The following is a 24234-nucleotide window of genomic DNA, read 5'->3' as shown; positions in this document are numbered from 1 at the left end:
CCCTGTAATAATGGTGACACTAAAGCTATTTAAATTTGGCCAAAACAGATAACAGGAATTTTGCCTTGTTAGAAGGATTTTCACTGATTACTTCAGGCACTAAACAACTACCGTTCTTCAGTATGATTCTAATTGAAGAACATAAACACCAGTGAAACATTAACATACAGAAACACTGAGATAATTTAGGATTTCTCTTATGCAAGAATTATTTGGACTACATTCATAACGGAAGGGAACAAGATCATGCACAACATGAGTTTCTACTTTAACTGTGGCACCACAAGGACTGCTGAACTTGCTTAACACTCTGCCACCACTGTCAGTTCCCTCCATTCTTGCTCTTAATAGTTTAAATACAGCAAAGAGCACATGGTAGCTCTAGGGAGAGTCCTTTTGCCTCATTTGGATGAAGGCCTAATTTTAAACTGACACAGTTACCCTGATATAAACCCTCATTTTGAAATACTTGCTCTTTAGAATTTTAAATCAAAACATGATCCAATCCAATCTTGGATTAAGTGCACAGAGTGACTGGGAGGGGTTAGTCTGGGGTGAAAGGAGGATGCAACACAGCAACACCACAGAGATAATAATCAGTAAGAGGTGCTTATGTAAATTAGGTCTAAGAAGGCAGTAAAGTGTTAACCTACCATTTGGAGACAAAGTCACGGCTGGCATGGAATGCATACTTGGCTCAGCTATGTACTTGAAGTCTACAGGAATGTCCCTGCAAAAGGAAGAAGTATGTGTTTTATGAAGACATGGAGATGTTCCAAAGAGCTGCTTCAAGTCAGCTGATTTATGTGGCAACTGAACCATGGAGAATGTATGGTGGCATCCAAAGGAAGAATATGCAAAAACTCAAAAATATTATGAATGTACACTCAAGAACTCCAGATGCAGAGCCATCTAAAGCATAACCTCTGAGAGTGTGAATTTACTCCAGTCAAATGAGCCAGAGTCTAAATTAGAGTAATAATTCTAATTGTTAAGAGCAAAACTGTAGCACAAAGTTCCTTTATTGCCTCCAGGTAACTGCAGCTCTTACAAAGTACCTATTTAGATAGCAAGAACATACTGACATATGCATGGATCTTACTGGAACATCTTACTGACTTGAGTTTTGTTTTAAATCAATATTTCTGTCTTTTTCAAATTCTTCTTTTTAAACATTTTTAAAGGAAAAGAAAAAATTAGTCTCTCTCATCTCTTTGACATGCCCTTTTCCTCCTGACCTCCCCAAATGGGATGCCAACCAAATTCCAAATATTCACAGCTGAACTGAACGCTGAACTCCCCAGCTCAATTGCATAAAGACTGCGCCAGTGCATGTTCTTAACATACACTGTCCTATACAAAGGCCTAGGGTAAAAACAAGGACAGTCTAATCCTTACTCCACAGAACTGCCCTTTGGTTTTGACTATATAAATTGAATTACTAACGGCTTGTGCATATTCACAGTATTCCTCATACTCTGCACTGGAGGACTGGAAAAAAGGGAAGGCATGTACATGGCTTTCTCATTAAGCAAAAGAAACCTCCAGCAGAAAATAGATTTGATTAATGTATTCTGCAGAAAGCACATGCAAAATGTTCTGTAGCAACATTAATTAATACAAAGGGGATGTTTATGGCTCCATTGTCTAATTGACAGAGCAGAAGGGCTGCTGGGACACTCGGGGAGCGGAGAGCGTGGGTGGCTGCCTCGTCCCAGCTGCCCAGCCTTGCTGGATGGCAATACAGTCGGCATTAGCAAGGTAATTAGCATACTGCTTTATTGTGCAGGAAGTTCTTTCCCTCATCTCCAGTTAAGCAACACACACAGGGGCAGCAGAGTGAGAAGCTGCTCTGTTGTCAGGAAGTGAGACAAATGCTCCTGTGTGTTAAAATCATTTACTCCTCAGAATAAGAAGGGCAACCCACTTAATACACTCCATGGATAAAAGCATGCACTTTAGGCCAGGGATAACCAGCTTCCAAACAGACAGACCTAAGATGGCCATTGGGCAGCAAATCTGTGAAGATTCCACATCATCTCTGAAGATTATCAACACAACAGTCCAGGAAGTGTCACATCCTACCCACACCATTTCCAGCTCCACTTGCAACAGGACACAAGGTTATTGCTGCAGCAAGGCCAGGCCCTGATCCACTCCCACCACCCAACACTCCTGCAGACCAACAACTTTCTGGTAAAGCCAATCCCACTGGAAGCCCCGGTAAAGTCTCATCACAGAAGATGCATCTCCAATACTGAATTGTTCTGCAGTCAGAAATTTAAATGCAGCATCAGTTGTTCTGCTTCTCCTTTTACAAATGAAGGCAGGCTCACCTGCTAGAATTTATTCATAACAGCTCTGCTTTATGTTGATACCTACCAGGCACACTTAGGATGGCAGCAGGATATGCTGCATTAAATTATTAGGCAGAATAAAGAGATGCATTTGTGTTTCACATTTGCTTCCAGTCAAATTGCTAAATAAGTAATGTCAGCCTGCTCCCTTAAAAAAATTACCAACACAGATGCTATCATGGTTGTCCAACCTCAAAACTCATGTGACATATTTGTTTTTTGTGACAAATATTTAAAATTTAAATATTTTAAAGTCCTTTCCCCACTTCATAGCATTTCAAAGGCTGAAAAGTTTTGAATATCAGAAATTCTATCTGCTAGCCAAGATTTAGAAGTTTTTTACTCTGGGGTTTTGATACAACTTCTTCCCCAGGCAAGACACAGAAAAATCTTTATTAACAAAAGAAGGAAAAGAAGCAAGCCAACCCAAACCCTCAGTACAACCCAATCCAGTTTTGGGACCTACACATAATGAAGATGTCCCTCAGGAGACTGCATTATCTCTACCAGGAGCCATGGGTGAAAAGACTCACTGAGGGGCACAGATTTACAGAGATGACAAGCCTCCAAAACCTGTCAGCATAATAACTAAATTACCACTGCACAGTTAGGTCTTGCTTTGCTGGCTGACTCAGAGGTAAAAAGAAGTAACAGCCTTCAAAGTTAAATGCTCACATAATTTCAGTGCTTACCCAAGCACGATTAGATGCATACAAAGCAAAGACAAAATAATATTTTGCATTTCTAGAAGAGAGAACACAGTCTATGATACCCATGGCAACTTTAACATCTCAATCACATGAAATGCAAAAGCAGGCAAATTTTCAAGTACTCCCATTAATCTTCCTAAATAAACTATGTACTCTACGAGAGTCTGTACTATACTTGAAGTCCGAACTTTCAACAACTAACCAACTGCAATTCTATATACAGCCCCATGAAATCCTTGCACAGGATGGATTCTTGGGAAAGCAGATTTAAGTTCCCAGGAGTTCCTCACTGTAAAATCAGACATGGCATCCCATTACCCATCTCTGGCCAAGTCAAAGTGTTTACAAAACACTACAGAATTCCTCTAGACAATTGAAATGAAGCAATTAGCCTAACTTCTTATTACTAGCTTTTAAGGCCATGCTCAGGTCATAATTACTTCCACTTTTTTGTGTAGGATACTGAAGAAACATTGTGCTGAAGAACATACCAAAGAAAAGTGCCAAAAGGCGCAGCAACCAAATCACAGCTAAGTAGCAATAATTTTTCTTACCAACTTAGGAAAAAGGATTTGAGAAATAATTTGCCATGAATTTTTCTGAACTCCAAAATCTTCCATAATGAATGTATTAACTTAGTTTTAAGGCATTTTAAAAATCTGGGTCTTGAAATTACAGAAATATGCTTACAGACCAATTAGCATATATCATGGAAGGTTGTGGGGAAAGGTTTTCAAGTCATGCCCAGGAAGATGGCATTACATTTGCTCTTTATAAAACCAAAGTATTTCCCAACAACTGCATTACAGAATATTGCATAGAGTCAAGTTTCCTATTATTTCAACAAGGGAGCTCTTTCTTCAGTGTACAAAACACTGTTACATGTTTTTTTCCTCAGAAGAAAAAAACTTCTGCTACTGGAACAATCAGGTTGTGATGTTCCCATGCCAGAACCTTTTTGCCTTTCCTGCTTTTCTCCACAGACTGACTAAATCCACCCACTTTACTATTTATTTCAGCCATCACACAAAGCTCATAAAACAAGGGCAATCCAATCTCAAGGAAATAAGAGATTTGTGCAGGCGAGATCATCCTCCCACTCAACAAAGAGGAGACATTCCTTAGCAGACATGGCGTTGTAAAGATTTTTCTTTAAGGAGCTCAGTAAATCCATGGGTCTGCTTATGAAGTACTGAACAGAGGCTTTTTTGGAGCAGCATATGGTGACAGCATTTTCTGTCTAGCCTAAGCCTGGGTTCCCAGACTTTGGTCATTCCTACTGCTACTGGCAATGATTGCAGACGATCACAGACAAGCTGAGGATTTAGCTGCCTGCTTGGGGAACATTCCAATACCACAGATTGGAGTCTCTTGTCTAAGCTACAGGGGAAAAAAAAAAAAAAAAAAAGCAAGCAGCTAGGAAGAAACTGATTAGTCACAGAACTGTCAAACTAGATTCTGCATTATGCAACAGTTTTGCATGTGTGAACAGCAAAAGGAAATGAATACCTCAAGATATGGGACTGATTATTTCAAAAATAAATTGTCAAATCCTAAAGAAATCTTAGAAGTTCTAAGTTCAAGATCTTAGTACCCAGAACTTTGTGAAAAACATTTCAGATAGGAGTGATCTGTTTTCTCTGCAGGTTAAATGTTAAAAACTGGAAGCCATTTCAAATATTTTGTATTAGTTTTTCAAATATTTTGTATTAGTTTTTCCTGGATAGACTCTACCTTTTCTGTCATCTATTGTATTCATACTGTGGGTACCAATTATTGCCAAAAAGCCAGACTAACAGAAAATCAGAAAAAAGCTACACTAAACTTGTCATTTCAAACATGGGCCAACTATCATATAATACTATGGACATCTGAGTTCAAAGCATTCAAAACCAACACACACCAATTGTAATAGAGCAGAATACATTGCTTTAAGAGCTAATTTAAAGACTAATACACCCTTGGGGAAAGGGGAGAGAGCAGAGACCACTAACAGAGTGCAGTGTGCTTCAGGCTGATAGGGCTGTCTTATGTTTTCTTTGAGGAAGAGGAAATCAATGAAGTGTCTCAAGCATTAAGTCAGAACAGGGTTTTAAGTCCTGAGCTAGCTAGAACTCAGTACACTCCAGTGGCCTATGTGCTATGTGTACTTCTAAAAATGAACTCTCTTCTCAGTTTGTTCACAATATACTTTGAGGTAAGATTTTCGAGGTAAAATTCAAAATTTTAGACTTACCATTCCCAGACTCTTAAACTCTTGTCATCAGATGTACTCACAAACCTTCTATTTTCATCCACAAACACAATGGTGTTGACAGCCCCCAAATGCCTGTCGTATTCCTGCACAATCTCACCACTTCGAATATCCCACTACAATTAAAAAAGTCAGAATAAGAACCTGCTTTTTTACTAAATACCAGTACTCTTAGAGAAATAAATGTTGAGTAGACATACCTGTACAATTTTCTTATCTGACATCCCTGCAACAAAGAGATTTTGTTTATCTTCATCAGGATTGAACTTAACACAATAAGGAACCTTCCTGTTGGTGAATCTTGAAATACATTGCCCTGCAACAAAAAACCCATTTATAGTGTATCAGGTTGGAAGTGCTATGGACTGATTGGTTGTTGCAGATACTGAAAAAAAGCACTTTACTAAGAGCAGACAACACTTCTTTTAACGTCCTTGAGAGAATTAGAGGGCAGAATTTGCCCTGCTCTTTGATTAGACCATCTTTCACATTTGTATGCATGCACCTGTATAAACATGCACACACACAAACTGCTCTGTAAGTTTGCTACAATTCCCAAACAATACAACTGCTTGGTACCCTGTATGCCACCAGGACATAACAGAACATAAGGACAGGTTTACGGTATCACAAGCTAACCACTGTCTTTGAAATACATATCTGCTTAGGATCAGAGGTCTTCTCAACAAGAGATACAAATTTGGGCAAGAATTCAAGACTAATCTCAGAAAAGGTTAACAGTAATCCAACTGCAAAATAAAGCCCTGTCCTCCCCTCTTAGCTTCAGCCACAAATACCCTTATAACTCCTTATCTGTAACTTACAGGAGACGTGTTAATACAAAAGCTCTGTCTAAAGAACTGAGTTCAGACTCAGGTTCAGATTCAACACTGGAGAATTAGACTTACACCTTTCTGGCTATCACCTGTGTAAGATTAGTGACACTGATAACCCTGAAAGCTAACAACTTTTTCAAACATGGGAACTCTCTGTCTTAGGAAGAGACCCAGGTTTAAAAGAATACTGACAAAACCTATCCTGTATTTTTTTTAACTTAACAAACTATTTGTAGCAGAATGCTACAGAACATCTCCCAGGCATGAGAGCATCAGATCTACCCTTCACCTCTCTATACCAGCAGGTCACCACCTTTTCTTATTTGGAATGCTTTTAAGGTTAAGCAAAAGACCAAGTGAGATAATTTTCCTAAATTAAGCATATTTAGGTGTAAAGAGTAATTTCATGCCTGTAAATGTAAACATGCAATTTGACAAGATGTCTTTTTGCTAAAAATTGTTCTAGCATTACAAACAACTATCAAACTTCTCAAATAAAAAGCTATATGAAATACAGGTAGTGTCAGTTGCACCATTGCAGATAACAACAAAACATTTGTGAAAAAAGACTAATTATCCTGCAATGAAAGCCTAAACAGTGAACTACAAGACAATATGAAGGACAACTGGAAACAACCTGAATGCTGAGATATCTTTGTAGTCACTGTCAATTAAAACCAGTGCCAAATAACAGCACCTACAAACAGAAGCCTACCTGTTTCAGTGTCCCAGAGTTTTAGATAGCGGTCATATGCAGCACTAAGGAACTGAGTGCCTGCGTTGTTAAAACAGATGTCTCGGACAGCTTTACTGTGTCCTACAAAACAGGAAAAAATGCAATGGTAGACTTTCATCCATTCATACTTAGAATTAATTAAAAAAAACAAACCAACCCATATTACTCAAGTTAAATGCTCTAACAACGCAAAGAGAAGAAGAGAATCACTTACTGAAGTTCTTAATGAGAACTAGTAAAGAACAATTCAAGTCAGAAAGAAAAAGTAACTCTTAAAAAATAGTGAGAATAAAACCTCATAACATCCTCACACCTCTAAAACACTGGAGAGAGAAACAAAAGCACTGCACAGAAACACTTGATAAACAAGTATAAACTTGTATAAATTGATACACAAGCAGAACTTCAGAAGCAATTTAAAATACTCTAATAAATGGCAACATCTAATGAAAAAGACGAGAGACAAACACTACATGAGACTCATGTAATGGAGAAACATTTAAAATTAGTAAGCAGGTACAAAATATGGGAAATATTAGATCAGAAAATTAAGAATGCTTTCATCTAATGTTAATCTTGCTACCCCTCAGCCTCAATACTTTTATGTGACCACCACATCAGACTTGCAGTTTTTTTTAGTTTAAATATTGACACAGTAATTGAAATATAGCAAAATGGTAAGCAAATCTGGTTGATAATAAGCAGCTTTTGAGAAAAACAGTCACACTGTTCAAAAAGAGTAGTCTATTGAGAGAGAACCTTTTTTGAGCCATCATCATTGCCACACCGCTGTCATCAGAAATAATAGGTGAAAAAAGACTTCTTTCTTGTTACTCAACATATATTCACTCAGTGTTCTAGAAATGTTCCTATTTCAATAGGAGAATCAGCAACTTTTGTTCTGCATTCAAGGTTGCTAAGAAGTTTGTATTTCTCTCTCTCTCTCTCTCTCTCCCAGATATCTGCTTTAAAAAGCACCTGTTACATGAACAAAGACTGCACCTGAACCTAAAAAAGATTTCCCATGCTTTTGCACTAAAAACTCAGCACAGATGGAATGACCTATTTAAGGAGGGATCAGACCATGAGACACCCTCACTGGTCAAATACAGAGGGTTGCTGTTTTCAACATGAAGATGGGGCAACTTCATGTCAAAATTTTGCCTTTGAAAAAAAGTCTTGCATAAAGTATTCATGACTGTAGGACACTAATGTTTTGTTTTAAGGGTTGTAAGATGATACACGTCAACATTAAATTGTTTGGAATAATGACAAAGTTCTTAACAAAATGTGCATCTTTTCCAGTTTTTACTGCCAAGATCATTCCAAACAACCATGGGCTTGGATGCACACAAGTCCTCTCTATGACAAATTAATAAGCTAACCTAAACCATATTCTTCCAGGAAGTTGTTTTAGACATAAATGAGTTTAAAAAAAGTCTATTACCAATAAATGTTCGTAGACATCTTCGATCACCATATACTTCCCATAGCTAGGAAAAAAAGGATGGGGGGAAATACGTCAATTGTTAAACAACAATGATGCTGAAATTAAGTACTAACATATGTCAAACATCTTTTAAGAAATTAATTACAAACATATACCATGTACTGATTAATCACAATCTATCCAGAAATTCACTAGAATGCTGTCATCTTCCTGTCAGCAAAATTCCCTTAGAATAACTAAAGCTCCCATACTATATTCCAACTTTAATGACTTAAAGTTTTGCTACTAAAAAAAAAAACCCAACACATCAGCTTTCTATGTTGGACTGAAGTGAGATTAGTTCACACCACAAACACTTCAGTAAAAGATTTCAGCAGAGACCTATTGTTAGTTGTAAAATTAGGCTTCACAGAAAATAAATTAATACAACAACAAAGGCAATAATGTGAGAAACTTGTGACCTTCTAAATGCTATTAAAAAACAACTAACATTATTCTAACACAGACAAAAGATATTTGGTAGAGTATGTTTATGTATCCTAAAATGCACTGTCTATATTCCAGGATGGTATAAAATGTATTCATGAAAACAGCAAAATAACTCACCTTAATTTTGCAATCCATAGAGCAAGACAACATTATATGCCCAGACAGAGGAAACAATCTGACTGCACTGACACCCTGTAAATAAGAACATAAGTTAACAGTAAGTGGATAATCAGAAGTTTGTTCAGTTCATTTGCCATCTTTTCCAAGCAAAAAGCTAAAGCTTATCTTCATAAAATATACAGATACTGTACCTAGAAAAGAAATAACCTGCTCACATTCCATTTTAGAAACAGTGATGTATTTTGAACAAATGCTATTGGAAAAAAAGTTGTTTCACTTTAACAGCTGTACATATAACCTCCTTCAACATCCACACCATTACTGTGGCAAACACAGCAAATAAAAACAAACTGGGGGTTAAAGGAACTGTCTCTGCATAACAAGCGTTTTTAGATGGGGCAGGTATGGAATTTTTCAAAAAAAAAGAAAAAAACCTTTTGGCCAGCTCAATTTCTTACATATAGTACCAGTGCTTTCTACCCACTGAGCTCGGATTTCCTGGGCGCAGCATCTTCACAGCTGTCTGTATTCCAGGTACTCCTTTCTGGGAAGCCCAAAGAACCCCCAAGTACTCCTGGCTTTAACGTCCCTCCTTTCCATTTCATGTTGATTACTCTATTCATATGCCATGCAGTTCCTCCCTCCCACCTCTGGTTGGAGCTGGGTACTTTATCCTCCCTATTATTGTCTACTTATTTCTCCCAGCTTTTCTAAATTTGTCAGCCCATTTTTCTTTTGCCTCTCTCATCGATATCATTATTCACCTTGTTTGAAGGAAAAAGTCATTTTACATATCAGTCTGGTGTAATAGGATAAAAGGCAGAGGAGGGACTAGAGCTTTGGGGAGGAGGTGTCATTCTGGCAAGCCCTGAGAGTTGCAGCTATAAGCTCGTTGATGCAGCAATCATTTAAGAAAAGCTCAGAGACGTGACTCAACTGAAAAAAAGGGTAAAAGCCAAAACCATTCCCTATGTCCTCCTTTCTTCCATCTTCCAAATATTATTAAGGTGATGTCCATTGCACTGCAGAATTTTCCCCCCAAATTAGTGGCAATAGAAGCAGCAAATTGAGTATATGCTGTACAACCCTGAGAGTGAAACACTTTTCTAACACCAGAAGTTTGTATATTGTTTTGGTATCTGACACAAGAAGGAACTGTGGATTTTAAGCAGCATCAAAGAAAACCCTTAGCAAGACACACCTCTCAAAGATATTAGCTATATTTGGGAAACCTGTAATCACCAAACCTATGTAACTTTACCCAAGTTTGATACGAAATAGCCCTTAAGTACTCTTACTACAAAAAACCCTCAAACCCCAAACATTCTTAGGAATCTCTAGAATCAGCTTTATTGTCATTCACATTGTAATTTCAGAAATAACTTCAAATCCCCCCAAAGTCACTGAATAATACTTTACCCTTTAAGGTAGGTCAGGAAGTCAAAAAGTATATATGCAGCTAGACAACTGCAATGGAACAGGCAAACACCTTGAGCATATAACTCAACTAATTACATGCAGAGTATGGTAAAAAGGAAAATACTCTTTACTTCTACTGACTTTTCAGTTTTATAGAAATTACTAGCTGCAGACAAAAAATTAAATGTGTTGTTATGCTCTATGCTCACAAAGACTCCTACCTTTGTATGCCCAGACCACACATGGATTTGTTTCTTTGGAAGATAGCACTTCTCAGGTGGTACTGTAGAACGGAGATTAACCCCAACATCTTGAGGGACATGAAGATAAGATCTCCCCTGATAGTCATACATTTCTTTAACTGAAAAGGTAAACAGAGAATTCTGAGAATCCATATTTTAAGAGGTTATAATCTTTGAAAGGCTTAACAACTCACACAATTACAGTTTTCTCAACATAGCTGCTCTGCTGTAGACCGAGAGGTGAAAGAAGGGGGTATAAGAAAAACCAGCTTCTTCATACAGATGTGGAATCTTATTTGACATCAGTTATACTCAAATTATGTCAATTCAGCAAAGTCTGCTTGGAACCTTACAATCCAATCATGAAGACAATCTTTCTCTTACCCATTTTACTCATCATCAAACAGCAAGAGAGTTCCCCTGACCAAAAAGACTTCGCTTACACTAACACTACATACATTAAACCATGCAACTCTAACCCTGACATTTGCTTGCAACTCATATTCTGGCCAACTCTCTGCTGTGTCAGTCATGTCAAGAGAATTACAAATCAAGGAAAAAACGATTCATTTGGCCAGCATAAACCAATATTGCTCCGCAGCAGCCAACAACCGCTCTTTAGCTAGATTTAAGAAGCAATTGGACAGTCAGAAACACAGGGATGCATTGTGCAGGAAATGGATTATTTCAGAGTAGACGTATGTTGGGTAGCCATGACAATAAACTGTGCACTGATTAAATTCATTTCTCTGTTTCTGGAATGTTGTTATGGCAGTTTTGCTTGTACTCTTGCACAGTATCCATGCATACACACATCTTCAAAATGGAGTATTTCTGGAATGTTTGCATGTCAGATCACAGTTTATATGGCAAGGTCTTTCACTGTGAAATTTCAGGTAGAGAGCATGAAAACTTGGATACAAAATAATTAGCCCGTAGGAGGCTCAGTGGCTAAAATTTCATGTTTGTTATGTTCACTGCTATAAATACCACCATGATCTACTACTATGATCTACATAAAGAGAACAATGTTCTAGTGCCAGCAATGCTTTTCTCACAGCCACCACTTCTTCCTCAATGCACTTTAGAAAGGATGCTCACAGCTCATGTGTGTGAGCCTAGCTGTAGAAACTGGTACACAAAGGGAGATCCTGTCTACCAAACTATCCCCACCAAACAGTGTTACACAGGGCTGTTCAAGTAACAGCTTCAAAAATTACTTAATTACCAAACCATTTTCTTTGAAGGTACCACACACTACAGTCTTCTGTAGGGTAATTAATTGATACACAATTATTCATAGTATGATGGCAAGAACATTTACATTAAAAATTGAGGAAGTGTAAAGTCCAAGTGATTTTCTAAATTGTTCATAAACCATAACTCAGAGCACTACCTGATGAAAATACTGACATACAAAACTACAATAATTCTGAAGCTGAAACTAAGCCAAACCCATAACTTCAATATGTTTGCTCTGTGAAACAGAAAAGAGATACATGCATCGAGTAACATTGAAAATAAATAAATAAAACCAGTACCCTGAAAAATTATATTTCCACACTGCTCTTCACAGTACGAAGTGGAATTAGTCCAAGTTTATCTCTTTCCCTGTCCTTTATGCCTTTGCCTGTGAGTGCTGTTATCTCCAATACAGAAACATCAACGTGCTGAGGCTGTCTGCCATCCTTACTAATTAACACAGCAGGCAAGAAAACACAGCGAGCTAGAAAATGAGAACAGCCAGGAAGATGCCATTACCATGTAATATAGTCTTCTCCTCTCCAGGTTTATCATCTTCTAGTTTTCCTCTCTTCTGCCTCTTAGCTGTTATTTCATCCAACTCCTTCTGCTCTTCCTGGAAAAAAATAAAACGTGATCTCTTAGTCAGCATTCAGAATCACATAACAAAATCCAGAACTGTACTATTGTTTACTCACTATTAAGAAAACATTTATTTGCTAAACAAGATTAGAAATATTCCTAAGCACCAATAAAGAGAATACCCCTATCAAAACCATAAAGGCTTGGAAAGCTATGTACACTGAAAAGAACAAATATATTTTTAGTCACAGACTAAAGCTAAGCACTGACTGGACAAGAAGGATATCTGTTGGTTGAACGGTTCAGGGTGTGTGCATTTGTGTGTGTGATATTGGGGGTTTTCATTTGCCTTTTTTTTAAAAAAAAAGTTTTATTTTCACTTTTTTTCCCCCAAGCTGTTTCTTTTAATCAGACTCTACACATAGATTGAATTAATTTTATTTCCAAAAAGTGTTCTGAATAATTGAATGCAGAATATCTGAAACATTTTATTTGGATATGTCACCCAAAATGTTTCTAATTGCCCCAAAGCATAGCATGGATCTGCTTGGACAAGCAGTAGTGCAGCTGGATCTCTGTTGAAACCACTGCCATGTACTGACAATTTGTATCCATTTTGTTAAAGCAGGACTTACTTCTGATGGTTTGGCTACTTCTTTTTCATCAACATACTTCGCCCATGGTCCCAGAAACCCATCAATATTAGATGCATCATTCTCCTTGAATTTCTTCCTCTTTTCAATTTTCCTCTGTCCTGTTTCAAACACTGTTAAACCTGAAGAAGGAAACAATACGCTGACTAACTGCTAACACAGAATACATCAGAGGTTACACCATAGTCAGTTTAAAAGAAAAAGCCACCACTAATGCTCCTTTCAATATAAAGGACAACATGGAAAAAGTATTTGATCAAAATTGGCCAAAGCATTGCTCACTTCTCCAGCTATGAACACTACTAACTATGTGCAGTAACAGAGTAACACTTCAACTGTGTATCCTTGCTTGTTAGAATATTTAACCAGGCATGTACCATAAATTTTTAACAGTAAGTTTGCAGACTGTATGAATACATCAATTTTCATGCTTTAAATAGTGTAGTCTTTGAAAGTAAAGTCTTCCTGGCTTCTGATCCCTCTGAACCCTCTCAGTTTGAAAAAAAACAGTCCCGAAATGAAAACAAGACAAGTGCCCCAAAACCCCAACCCCAACTGTGTATTTTAATTTAGAAAAAAATAATAGAATTATAGAATGGTTTGGGTTGAAAGTGACCTTTAATGGTCACCTACTCAAACCACCTCGTAATGAGCAGCAACATCTTCAACAAGATCAGGTTGCTCAGAGCCCTGTCCAACCTGAACTTGAATGTTTCGAGGGATAAGGCACCCACTACCTGTCTGGGTAACTTGTTCTAGTATTTCACCAACCACATTGTAAAAAATTTCTTCCTTACAACTTAGTCTGAATCTGTCCTCTTTTAGCTTAAACTCATTACCCTTGTCCTATTGCTACAGGCCCTCTTAAAAAGTCTGTCGCTATCGACAGAGTCATCTCCCTCCAAACACTACCATCTTCTTTCATAGAAATACTAGCATTTCACAAATATTGCACAGAATTTCATGTGTCAAAACCACTATACAATATGGATATGGGAGGGGAAAAACCCTGTAGGTAATTATTTTAACATATTTTAAGTTTTCCAAGCTTGTATATACAATTATGTTAAATTTTCAAAAAATGTTTTTCTGCAGCAGCAGTAATATTCATCTAGTACAAAAGAGACAAAAGAAGCTTTACACAAACAAGGGGAAAATAGGCAATGTAAAAAATTAAGTAGTGATCAGAAGGAATCACATTAATCAAGGATTTTCTTAAAATGAAGTACGAACTTCGATTATGAAAAGGGTTTTTTTAAAATGGTTTAATCTTAGTTATTTCCTTCTTTGGAAGGAAAGACTGAAATAAGCTTGGATATACTCTGACGAAAAGGCCACAGAAAAAAAGATCCTTTGTATACCCTTGTGAATAGGATATTTGAAAAAGACATGCAAGGGAAAGCATAACCATGACATTTACACAGGTACAGTTTTCCAATGCAAACGAGTCCCTTTGAGTGTTAAATATCTTGTATCAAAGTATTAATTACAAAGCCCATGCCTCTGGTATCAATCCTCCCAGTGGTATGCCATGCTGTTACCATTTGGCAACCTTCCAGTGGTCTTTCTTTTCCAAATAACCCAAAGAGCTTAACTTTGCTAAGCAGAGATAACATGCAGCTCCCAACAGGAGTGCCAGAGGTTGCACAGAGAGTGATCAGTTTGCTCCTGAGGAGGAGCAGCTTTGGTGATTAGCTCAACATACAGGTATCCTAATGCAGACACACGACAATGTTAGCTTAGACAGAATTTAAGAGAACCAAAAAGCTGTTTCAAATTGTACTGATAAATTGTATTCATGCAATGGCACATTACAAATCCTATTCTGAAATTTGTCATGACAACCTGAATAATTTGCTACTTCAAGAAAACAAAACACTCCAATATCTCTCTTCCCCCTCTGCATTAAAATTGCAACACATTTCTTCTTTATTGTGTTCTTGGACATGGGTAAGTCTCACATAATACCTTCCTTTGCTAATGTCCATTAGTAAAGAAGCAATGAAAACAATTTAAAGATGCAAGTAATTTATAACTACCTTGATTTTTTTCAGCTTCTTCTACAGAACCAATATATTTGGTAGCAGCTTCAGGGTTATCTACAGAGGGATCTAATGCATAACCTGGAACAAGAGGAAAAAAAATACTGTTATTTCAAGCTTTGCAGTTTTGTACAACTTTTACTACTCTGTCCCTCTGCAAATTCTCTCCTGTTTACTCTGAATGAGCTGGGGATGACGAAGGATTGAAACTTTGGAATCCCATTAACTTTTCACTTGGCCTGAGTATAAAGATTACTATGAGGTAGCAGTATGTACTCAAGGGCCTCATGGTACTATCAGAATTCTTAAATTTGCACAACACAGAGAAATAAATAAATGTAATAGGCAACAGTTAACAACATAAGATACACAGGCTGGGTAATCACAAGAAACCAAGTAAGAGAATCTGGTGGGAAGGGACCCCAGGATGCCCCTGCTCCGAGTGACGTCAATGCTGAATTCAGGCCAGTGTGCTGCAATGCAAACAGATTTTGAAATGCCATGGCAACCTCTTCTTGTAGTAACATAGCATAAGGAAAAGACTAGCTCAAAATCTTATGTCAGTGCACTCAATGTTAAATGGATGCTGCTTTAGTGCAGGGCACTGCTCCTTGGTTTGCAGAGCCAGTGAGTCACGTGGAAAGCAGCCAGTGGCTGCTGCACACACAGAGCCCTCTGGCTTCAGGAGCAGCCTTCTGCTCTGCCCACTACTTCTGCTGGGTCAAAGACTCTCATCTCTGGCAGTCCTGGGGTGGCAGCAGCTGGGAGGCAGAGGACAGAGATGGGGGAAAAATAAATGAAGTTTTCTAGGGCTTTGTGTGTATTCTGTCTCCCAGAGCAAAAGTTGCTTAATCCTTCTCCTGCCACAACTGGGAAAGCTTCAACTTGAAAGGAGTTGTTTTAACTAATGTGGATGGTACCAGAAGCACCAGTCATGGACTTTAATTTTTAAAAGAATTAAATAGTCACAACTTCATTTCCTGATGACAGCTATTGAGCCTCAATAAAAACAAAACAGATCAAAACGACTCCAACCACAATAAAATCAACTGCATTTAGTCTTATAAATAATTTATAAAATGGACAAGCATTTCATAGCTATTCAGGATATTTACAATTTTAAAACATATATCCAACTTTTTTTCTCCATTTCTCCTGAAGTGGATAACATGACAAATAAATTCATTTGGTTTCCAAGGAACAGGGGGTGCACTGAACACTTACTGACCACCATGGTTTATTTTTTTTGGGAAAGGCTGCACCCTGGTGGACATAATCACAATTTTTATTAAATATTAAAGTGACAAAATGTCTCTTGAGGAGTCAATGAGAATTCCTCTGTATCAAGGATGGGGAAAAAAAAAGAGAAAGAAAGATATTAAACCACCAGTAAAACATATATAATGAATTAAATTCTACAGCATCTAATTCCTGTATTTTTGTTGATTCACAGAGGCAATCATGAGCAGAGGGAGATTATCTAGTTTACTCTGGAGACCAATGGCTCATAAATGCACATACAAACATGTACAAGCTGAGAACCTATCAACACCATTCCAACAGCCAAAGGAGATTGTCTCCCCAAACATTGTTCAGAAAGACTACTCTCCTAGAACATGGTCCAGTTAATTTCTTTTTGGATGCTGGGAAAAAAAGTACTATTGAAATTAGTGGAAGAGCCATTCCAAGAACACAGCAGGTATTCCCAATCCAAATAGAGCACTCCACCTGCCAACCAGCCCTGTAGTTTCAAACCTGGTAAAACCCAGCTGTGGAACAACATATGTCCAGATGATCCAGGAATACAATATAGGGAGAGAAATATATGCCAATGTCTTCTTACCAAATATACATTCCCACTATTCCTCTGTTAAACAGTAAAATAATTTATTCTAGACTTTTAGTAGGATTTACTTCTATGGATAACCAAACTGAGCCAACACTGCAATCAGACTTCCCCTAATTTAGCTGCCTGCTTTTACTAAGCCACTATTTCAATGAGTTCCCTTCCAAGCTATAAGGTTTCTGTTAACAGTAGAGAGATATTACTTTGGATTGCTGTCAAAATCAATACAGTGGTTTACTTGTCCTCTAACTGTATTGACACCATCTCTGGGACTCTATTTGCTTGGTACTTGTAAAAGAGGGACAGTATTCCCATGAATAGGGCCCCTGGGCCAAGCACAGCTTCCCGTGGAAGTGGAGACTTTCAGTTGGGTTGAATTTGGTCCAGCATCATTCTCATAGAAAAGCTCTGAACAATTTCTACTTTCTAGTGGATATGTGAAAGGGAATATTTTCCTTCTGGCTGGGACTCCTAAGCGCAGCTGCAAAAGACAGCTTGCTTTTATCCTACTCAGCTGGTATCCCACACAATGTGCCCTGACTTCTGTGTCTCCTTCAGTTTTTGTTAGGAGGCAGATATTTCCCACAACATTTTAGCAAGGAAAGATACAATTCCACCTACATCCATAATTTTAGTGCACCTGAAAATGGTTGGTTAAATAATTAGACTTTGATGTGCATTCCAGAAAGACAGCTCATTAAAGCCTGTTTACACCTCACTGTGCAATGCAGCACACAGAGACCCAAAGTAGCTCAGGTATTTGGAAAAATACAGCTGGACTAACCCACACTGCACTGGCATCTCTGCAGAATCAAAGTAATCAGAGAATAAAGTGCCTACAATTGTTAACAGGTAATAAGTGACTGTAGGTGTTGCATGTAACATGAGTAGATTAAAAAAAAAAAACACAAGTGTTATTTCCAAGGCAGTTATTTTAGGCTCTTAAAATATCAGTGTTAGTGATGACATAATCCTGCTATAACCAAGTTACTGAATACTCAGAAAGAGCTTTGAGATTCATTAGACTTCAATAGAAGACTATTTCTTATTAAAAAGGACATTATCTTGTGAAGAAGAGATTTAAAAATACCAAATGTTGCATGAATGAAGCAGTCCATTATTAAGATGAGCACTGATGCCCAAATAGCTATGAAATGACTAAAATATTCATGAACAATTTGTGTGCAGCATGTAAAAAATAATCTGTAATTCTTCTTCTGAAAATGTATATGTGCTCATATATTGACTTTTTTATCAGTACTCAAAAGGGAATTTTCAAGAAAAGAGACTCCTTCAGCTGAGAGCACAGATACAGAGGAATAAACATGTGCTGTATGTTAGGACTTCCCAGTCTTTTTTGACATGCTCCAAGGAATACAACATTGAAAAAATAATGCTAGTTAAGCATTTTAAATCATAATGTCTTGTGAAGGGGAATTTTATTTTCTAGAGAGACAGCCTTCGCTTGATAGTTGAAATTAAAATAAGAAGACTGCCTTACATCAATGGAATCAAACTAGGGTAGATCACCTAGGACTGCAGATGCAAAACTGGTTACCAATTAAAAAAGTCAGACTCCCACAGAGCAATTATTAATGGTTTTCCATTAAACTAGGAGAGGACCTTTCACAAGATCATAAAATGCTTACTTGGACTATTTTCTTCGATGTTTATTATGGATTATGCCATCAGCATACTCCTTGCAGGTAGCTGTAAAGGGCAATAAGGTCTCCCCCTCAGGATTCCTTTTTTCCAAGCTGAACACTCCCAGCTCTCTCAGTCACTGCAGATTTTAACCCTAATGTGGAAAACATCTCCAGTGCCTATGACAACTTCTGTTTCCCAAACTCCTGGAATAAAGGGAACCTTACTGAGATGGGTAGGTCTCATTTAAATTAAAAAGCAAATGGCACTGAGAAGGTTGAAAGATTACTTTCTGATAAAATATCTGGGGTACTTAAAGAACACCTAAAGAAATATAATACTTTAAAAAATACTTAAAGGAAAGTAAGCAATTTGCAATGACACACAATCTTTAGAAACCCAAGGAAAAGGTAGCACAGAAATCTGAAATCTCAGGTAACAGGGACACTAATAATCACAGAATCCTATTTAAACTGAAGGTAGGGAAATGGAAAACCTAAGCACACGTGCAAAACAACAGAGGCTAAAAGTAATACATTGAAACATCTTGTTTTAAAATAATAAACTAACATAATTGGTAGGACAGTACTGACATAATTGGACATAGAATATATGCTTTACCAGGCAGAAAGAATACCGAAATAAGATGGTCATGCCAGTGGGGAAAAACATGCTCTATGCCACAGAAAGCTTAAAGACAAATCAGATTAACAAGCTAATAGTGTTAATGAGCATTAAATGATCCTGTGGACTGAAATTTCAGGTCTAAGTAGTGGTGAGTACAGTTGCCAGAACTCCCAGAGTGACCATTAAGACAGAAAATGCAGTAACCGTGAAATGGTAACAGAGATTAAACAGGTGCCAGGGAAAGAAGCACAGTAATAATGACATATTTTAGTCATCTCCTTGCAGCAGACTGCACAAATATCACACCAAGATGTGATGATTTTTACACAATGTACTTGTACCATGAAGCAGTCATACCAGAGATTCACATGAAAAAAAGCCAGTTTAGCAGTACAGAAAACTTGATTTTAATGTATTCTAAGGACACATATTTTAACAATGACCATAATGGGGTACAAAATGAACATTGTTGACAAAGCAAAGGAAGATATAAAAACATTTATGACAATAATTTTAACCTCAAAATAGGAGGGCTCTATTAAGAAAAGATTTTTAAAAGGAACAGAAAGTGAGCACCAAAGGGTAAAGCCTTTTTCAAATGCAGGGGCACTTCAAAGACACCATGTAGGAGAAAAAAACCCTCATGCCTGCTAGGTAATAAAAGACGACTTTAAAGCAACCAGAGGAAGTGAGCACTGCCGAAAAATAAGTTAAGAGAAACTATTAGAAATAAGAAAGTATTCTTCAAAGAGTTGAAGTTGCATCCAGATGTGGAAAATACAAAGACCAAACTCCAGCAGACAAAGTAAACACTACACTAAGGCGGACTGCCCCCAAAAACGAGGGAAATCTTGTAAGATATAAAAACTAACACTTGTCCTTCCTCAAAACTGGCAGGGACAGAAAGTGCACCCAACAATGTGTGAGTCAACTGATGATCAAGGACTGAGAAGAGCATCTGTGAGGGTTGTATTAAATACATGTTGATTATAGTGGACTCCTGTGCCTGGACTCCCTTGCTTTATGGGCAACATGACGCTGAATCTACCTCAATGTGAAATGCCAGGAAACTAGAGAGTCAAATAAGTGGTAACAAAACACCAGAAGTCACCCAAGAGATCTAAAGTCAAATCACAGTGCAGGTACTCTCACCTAATATCACCTCAATATGACAGAAAAGGAATGTATCAAATACAACACTGTCTTTCAAAAGATGTTTCAGAGGCGATATGGAGAACTACAGATCAACCTGCCAGACATTTGTACTGTTAGAAGATCCAAGGAGTGGAAACTACAATAAAGAAAATGAGTATACACTTGGATGAGCATTATATATTGCAGGAGAGCAAACACCACGATTTTCTCTACAGGTAAATCACAATGAGAAAATCTCCAGAATATTTCTGAGGTGACAATCCTGTGAAATAGCAAAGCTTAGTTGATCTTGGATATCTTTACAAAACCAAGTTAGACTGATTACAGGGTGCCTCAATGACATTTTAAAAACCCACAGGTCTTTACATGGTCAATTGATGAAAAGTTATTAAAACACTGTCAAGAATAAATGGTTGGTTTGCACAGCACAGGAACGTTGCTGGTGGATTCATGCTCAGGCCCATGACATTCAACATATTGATAAATGATGTGGAAAAATGGAGCAAGTAGCTTTGAGCAAGTTACTCACAGAACAAATTCACAGTGAGACTAACACGTAACTGCTGTGCACAGCTTTGCTCTCCATCTTAGGAGCAATACAGTGGAACTAGAAGAGATACAGAAGAGAGACAAGGACAGCCATAGGCATGAAAAGGCTGCCACTGAGGAACAAGAAGATTGATCAGATCTATCCAGGTGGGAAAAAAAAAGGAGACTGAGAAGAAGCTACGGCCAAGATCTATAAAATAAGAAATCACACAGAAATGGTGAATAAGAAATGACTGCTCATTTCATTTTCCAGCATAAGAAACATGGGGATATGAAGCCAAACTAGAAAGCTGTTAAGTTACACAAGTTTGAAACAGAGATACTTCCTCACATAAGGAGCTGCTAAGCTGCAGAGCTGCCTGAAAGAGGTTACTGTACAAAGAAAAATTATACGGGTTCAAGAAGCAGCTGGAAAAGTTCATCAAAAAGAAAAAACAGAAAACCCCCAACAAATTGTCCGAAAATTAATAAATATATAAGCATTGCCCTTTGTTGACAGACTGTGTATTGAAAAGAAGTATTCAGATGTATCACTATTTTCTTGCTTCCTTCTTCTGCTCCTCACTACATACCCATTGTTGTCCACTTGTCTAATGGAATAAAAGGCTGGAAGGACTCTCAGTTAATGACAGCATGGATGTTCTCATGTTATCCAAGCATCACAAGAAAAATGTACTTCTAAGATTAAATATTTACTGCACAAGAAGTAGATAAGAAAGACTAGTTGCCAGAAAATACTTGGGTTTTGTTATTGATTAATATACAGGTTTCTCAATAAATACGTAAAACCTTTCAGGATTATATATATTATAAATCTGGCTTTTTGTTTTTGTGAAAGATACTGAGACAGGTGAGCTGTTTTGGACACATGATGTCATTTACTACACTTGTCCCTCATTTGCAGTCACTGCTTATCTATTTGCCAGCCTTTGCAGATTTGTTTAAGACCTCCTGCCTTAGTGCAATGGTGCTAAACAGAGTAACAGAGACCAGAAGTCTTAAGATCTGCAGCTTTTAAAAGAGAGGTTTACTCTTGTTCTTCTAATAGGTTATGAATCAATCTTAAAAAGATTTATGGCTTGGGGTTATGCCTATCAATTTTACTTGCATTTCTATACTTCCTATTTTCTGAGAAGATATTTATTGCATCCTTCCAAATGGAAAAAGAGACTATTGAAAGTGTTAATAGATAACTTTCTGACAACTTAAAGGAGTGCTGTTTTTAACAGATCTTCTACTGAGCCAGAATATCATGCTCACTTCCTCATCTTCTAGCTTGAACTTCGGCTTCTCAGTGCTGGCTCTTGCTGTTTAAATTGCCTGTATCTCAGCCTTTTCCTAGTTCCATTGTCACTGTATCCAGATCATTATCTGCTGAACATTTCTAGAAAGCTGAATGATAGCTGCACAGTTGCCAGTGTTACAAGGTTTAAAAATACATTTTATACTCACTATTAAGGCAGCTTTCAAGACAGTTGCTATACAGTGATGATATAACCAATAGAAAGTAGTTTTGAGAGGACTTGCTAGCTTTATCTTTCTCCAAATGAAACTTTTCAAATAAAAAAAACCCAAATGCAACACTATATGCCTACAGGCACTTTTTCCCAGTATCTATTTTACACACACAAAGATGTTACATTTAATTTCAACCCACAAAATGTTACATTTAATTTCACAGAAAAAAAAAATCCGTCTATTCAGATCTTGAGTAGAGGCTCCTACTTATATTGTCTGTCAAGTTCTAATATCAAAATTACAGTCTCAAAATTATGCTATGAAACTAGATATCCATTTCTTAATATTGTCATTTTGGTTATAGTCCACATCCGAACAACTCAGTGAAAAGTACTTATTAGCTAAAACTATGTAAGAGAAAAACTCTGTCATTAATATATTTCAATTTTCAACATTTACAAGAAAGCTTCTAATAAAACTCAAGTACAAAGAAAAATGGAGTGTCAGAGAGTCTCTGATGTTAGGCATTTTCTTCCACTGTAATAGTTAGATACCAGAGATGTTAGCAACAAAGTCCCAATCTCATGCATCACAGAATGCAGTAAGTGAATTCAGGCATGCATAAAGCCCTAATGAAATTAAGGATACTTGTTGAGGAAGGTGATTTTTGAGGCAAAACGGTTTGCAAGAAGTAGTATTTTGAATGTAAATATGAATAAAGATGCAAATCTGTTGTGCAAAAAGTTGAGTGTTGTGACATTTTAAGTTAATACAGGAAGTATCAGATCTTGCCTAATAAACTGAATTTCAAGTATATAAAGGATACTTCATCTGAACAAGCACTTGCAATCAAACTTAAAACAGAAATGAAAGCTTACAATGAAACACAGGAAAAAAAGTAACCACTGTTATATGTAAACATTTGGCAGCTTTGTTCTTTCAAATGTGTTCAAAAGAATGTTTACAATCCATAGTCTATCCATACTTTTCCTATCTAAAAAAAAAATAATTTTTTTTCTAACAATTCATAAAAAGCCTGTTTGAACCTCAAGCTTCCCCAAGACTCAAATGTTTTATTTTTTCAAGTGCCACCGTTCACAAGAGAAAATATTATCCAAGATAAGAAAGCAGTTACTACACTGACCACCAAGACAGTTCTTTGGGTCTGTCTTTGCCAAGACTGTTTTAGTAATGCATTCCCATCCTTGGCAAATCTGGTTCATTCAGTTTGGATCAAGAGGCAACCACTGAAGAACCTGACAACTCGGTAAGGCTTCCTTATGGCTTAGAGGGAGTCAGAATCACATGAAGGAATCTATTTGCATTACAGATCTACAGTTAGTCATATGACAAGTGTGAAATTTTGATTCGTGTTTCCTACACTTGATGCAACTTGATGATACACTTGATGGAAGGATTAATTAAGAGGGGCCTGCTAGGAAATCATACACTGGATTACAGTTGAAAACAGAATTACAAAATGGATTTTCCCAAATAAATACTATGATCTCTATTCATATGGATTCTTATTCAAAAGCCTTTTCACATTTTATTAATTCTGATAAAAACCAGTTTAAAGAAGTTACAGTCCTATTAATTGTTCTATCAAGATCATCATGATTTGTCCAACCTGAGATGATAAAGATAGAGGTGAATTCCACTGTTAAGGACTTACCATAGGTTGCAAATGTTCTTCTTTGTTGTTCAAACATGAAATCATTGATGTGAGCTGGTTCTGCATATCCAGAAAGCATGTTTCTAGGTGCAGCCATTTGCTGAGTCCTAAATGGGTTTTCTGGTCCAAACTTCATCAAAAATGTTAA

The 24234-nt window shown here is 37.2% G+C and overlaps 1 protein-coding gene across 1 annotated transcript in view; it reads right to left on the bottom strand.

Annotated features, from left to right (window-relative positions):
- CDC40 (cell division cycle 40) overlaps positions 1–24234 on the bottom strand; it is a 36811-nt gene that overhangs the window by 2678 nt on the left and 9899 nt on the right. The window contains exons 3-13 of the mRNA XM_054628956.2: positions 24087–24216; positions 15130–15213; positions 13073–13212; positions 12375–12471; positions 10593–10732; positions 8950–9024; positions 8341–8386; positions 6873–6974; positions 5522–5637; positions 5304–5437; positions 654–730 (exon numbers count right to left, since the gene is read on the bottom strand). Of these exons, the coding sequence (XP_054484931.1) occupies positions 654–730; positions 5304–5437; positions 5522–5637; positions 6873–6974; positions 8341–8386; positions 8950–9024; positions 10593–10732; positions 12375–12471; positions 13073–13212; positions 15130–15213; positions 24087–24216 (1141 nt within the window). The remainder of the gene's footprint in view (positions 1–653; positions 731–5303; positions 5438–5521; positions 5638–6872; positions 6975–8340; positions 8387–8949; positions 9025–10592; positions 10733–12374; positions 12472–13072; positions 13213–15129; positions 15214–24086; positions 24217–24234) is intronic.

The sequence above is a fragment of the Agelaius phoeniceus genome, chromosome 3 (genome assembly GCF_051311805.1).
Source record: "Agelaius phoeniceus isolate bAgePho1 chromosome 3, bAgePho1.hap1, whole genome shotgun sequence".
Lineage (NCBI taxonomy): Eukaryota > Metazoa > Chordata > Aves > Passeriformes > Icteridae > Agelaius > Agelaius phoeniceus.
This window is presented reverse-complemented; position numbering and strand designations above follow the sequence as displayed.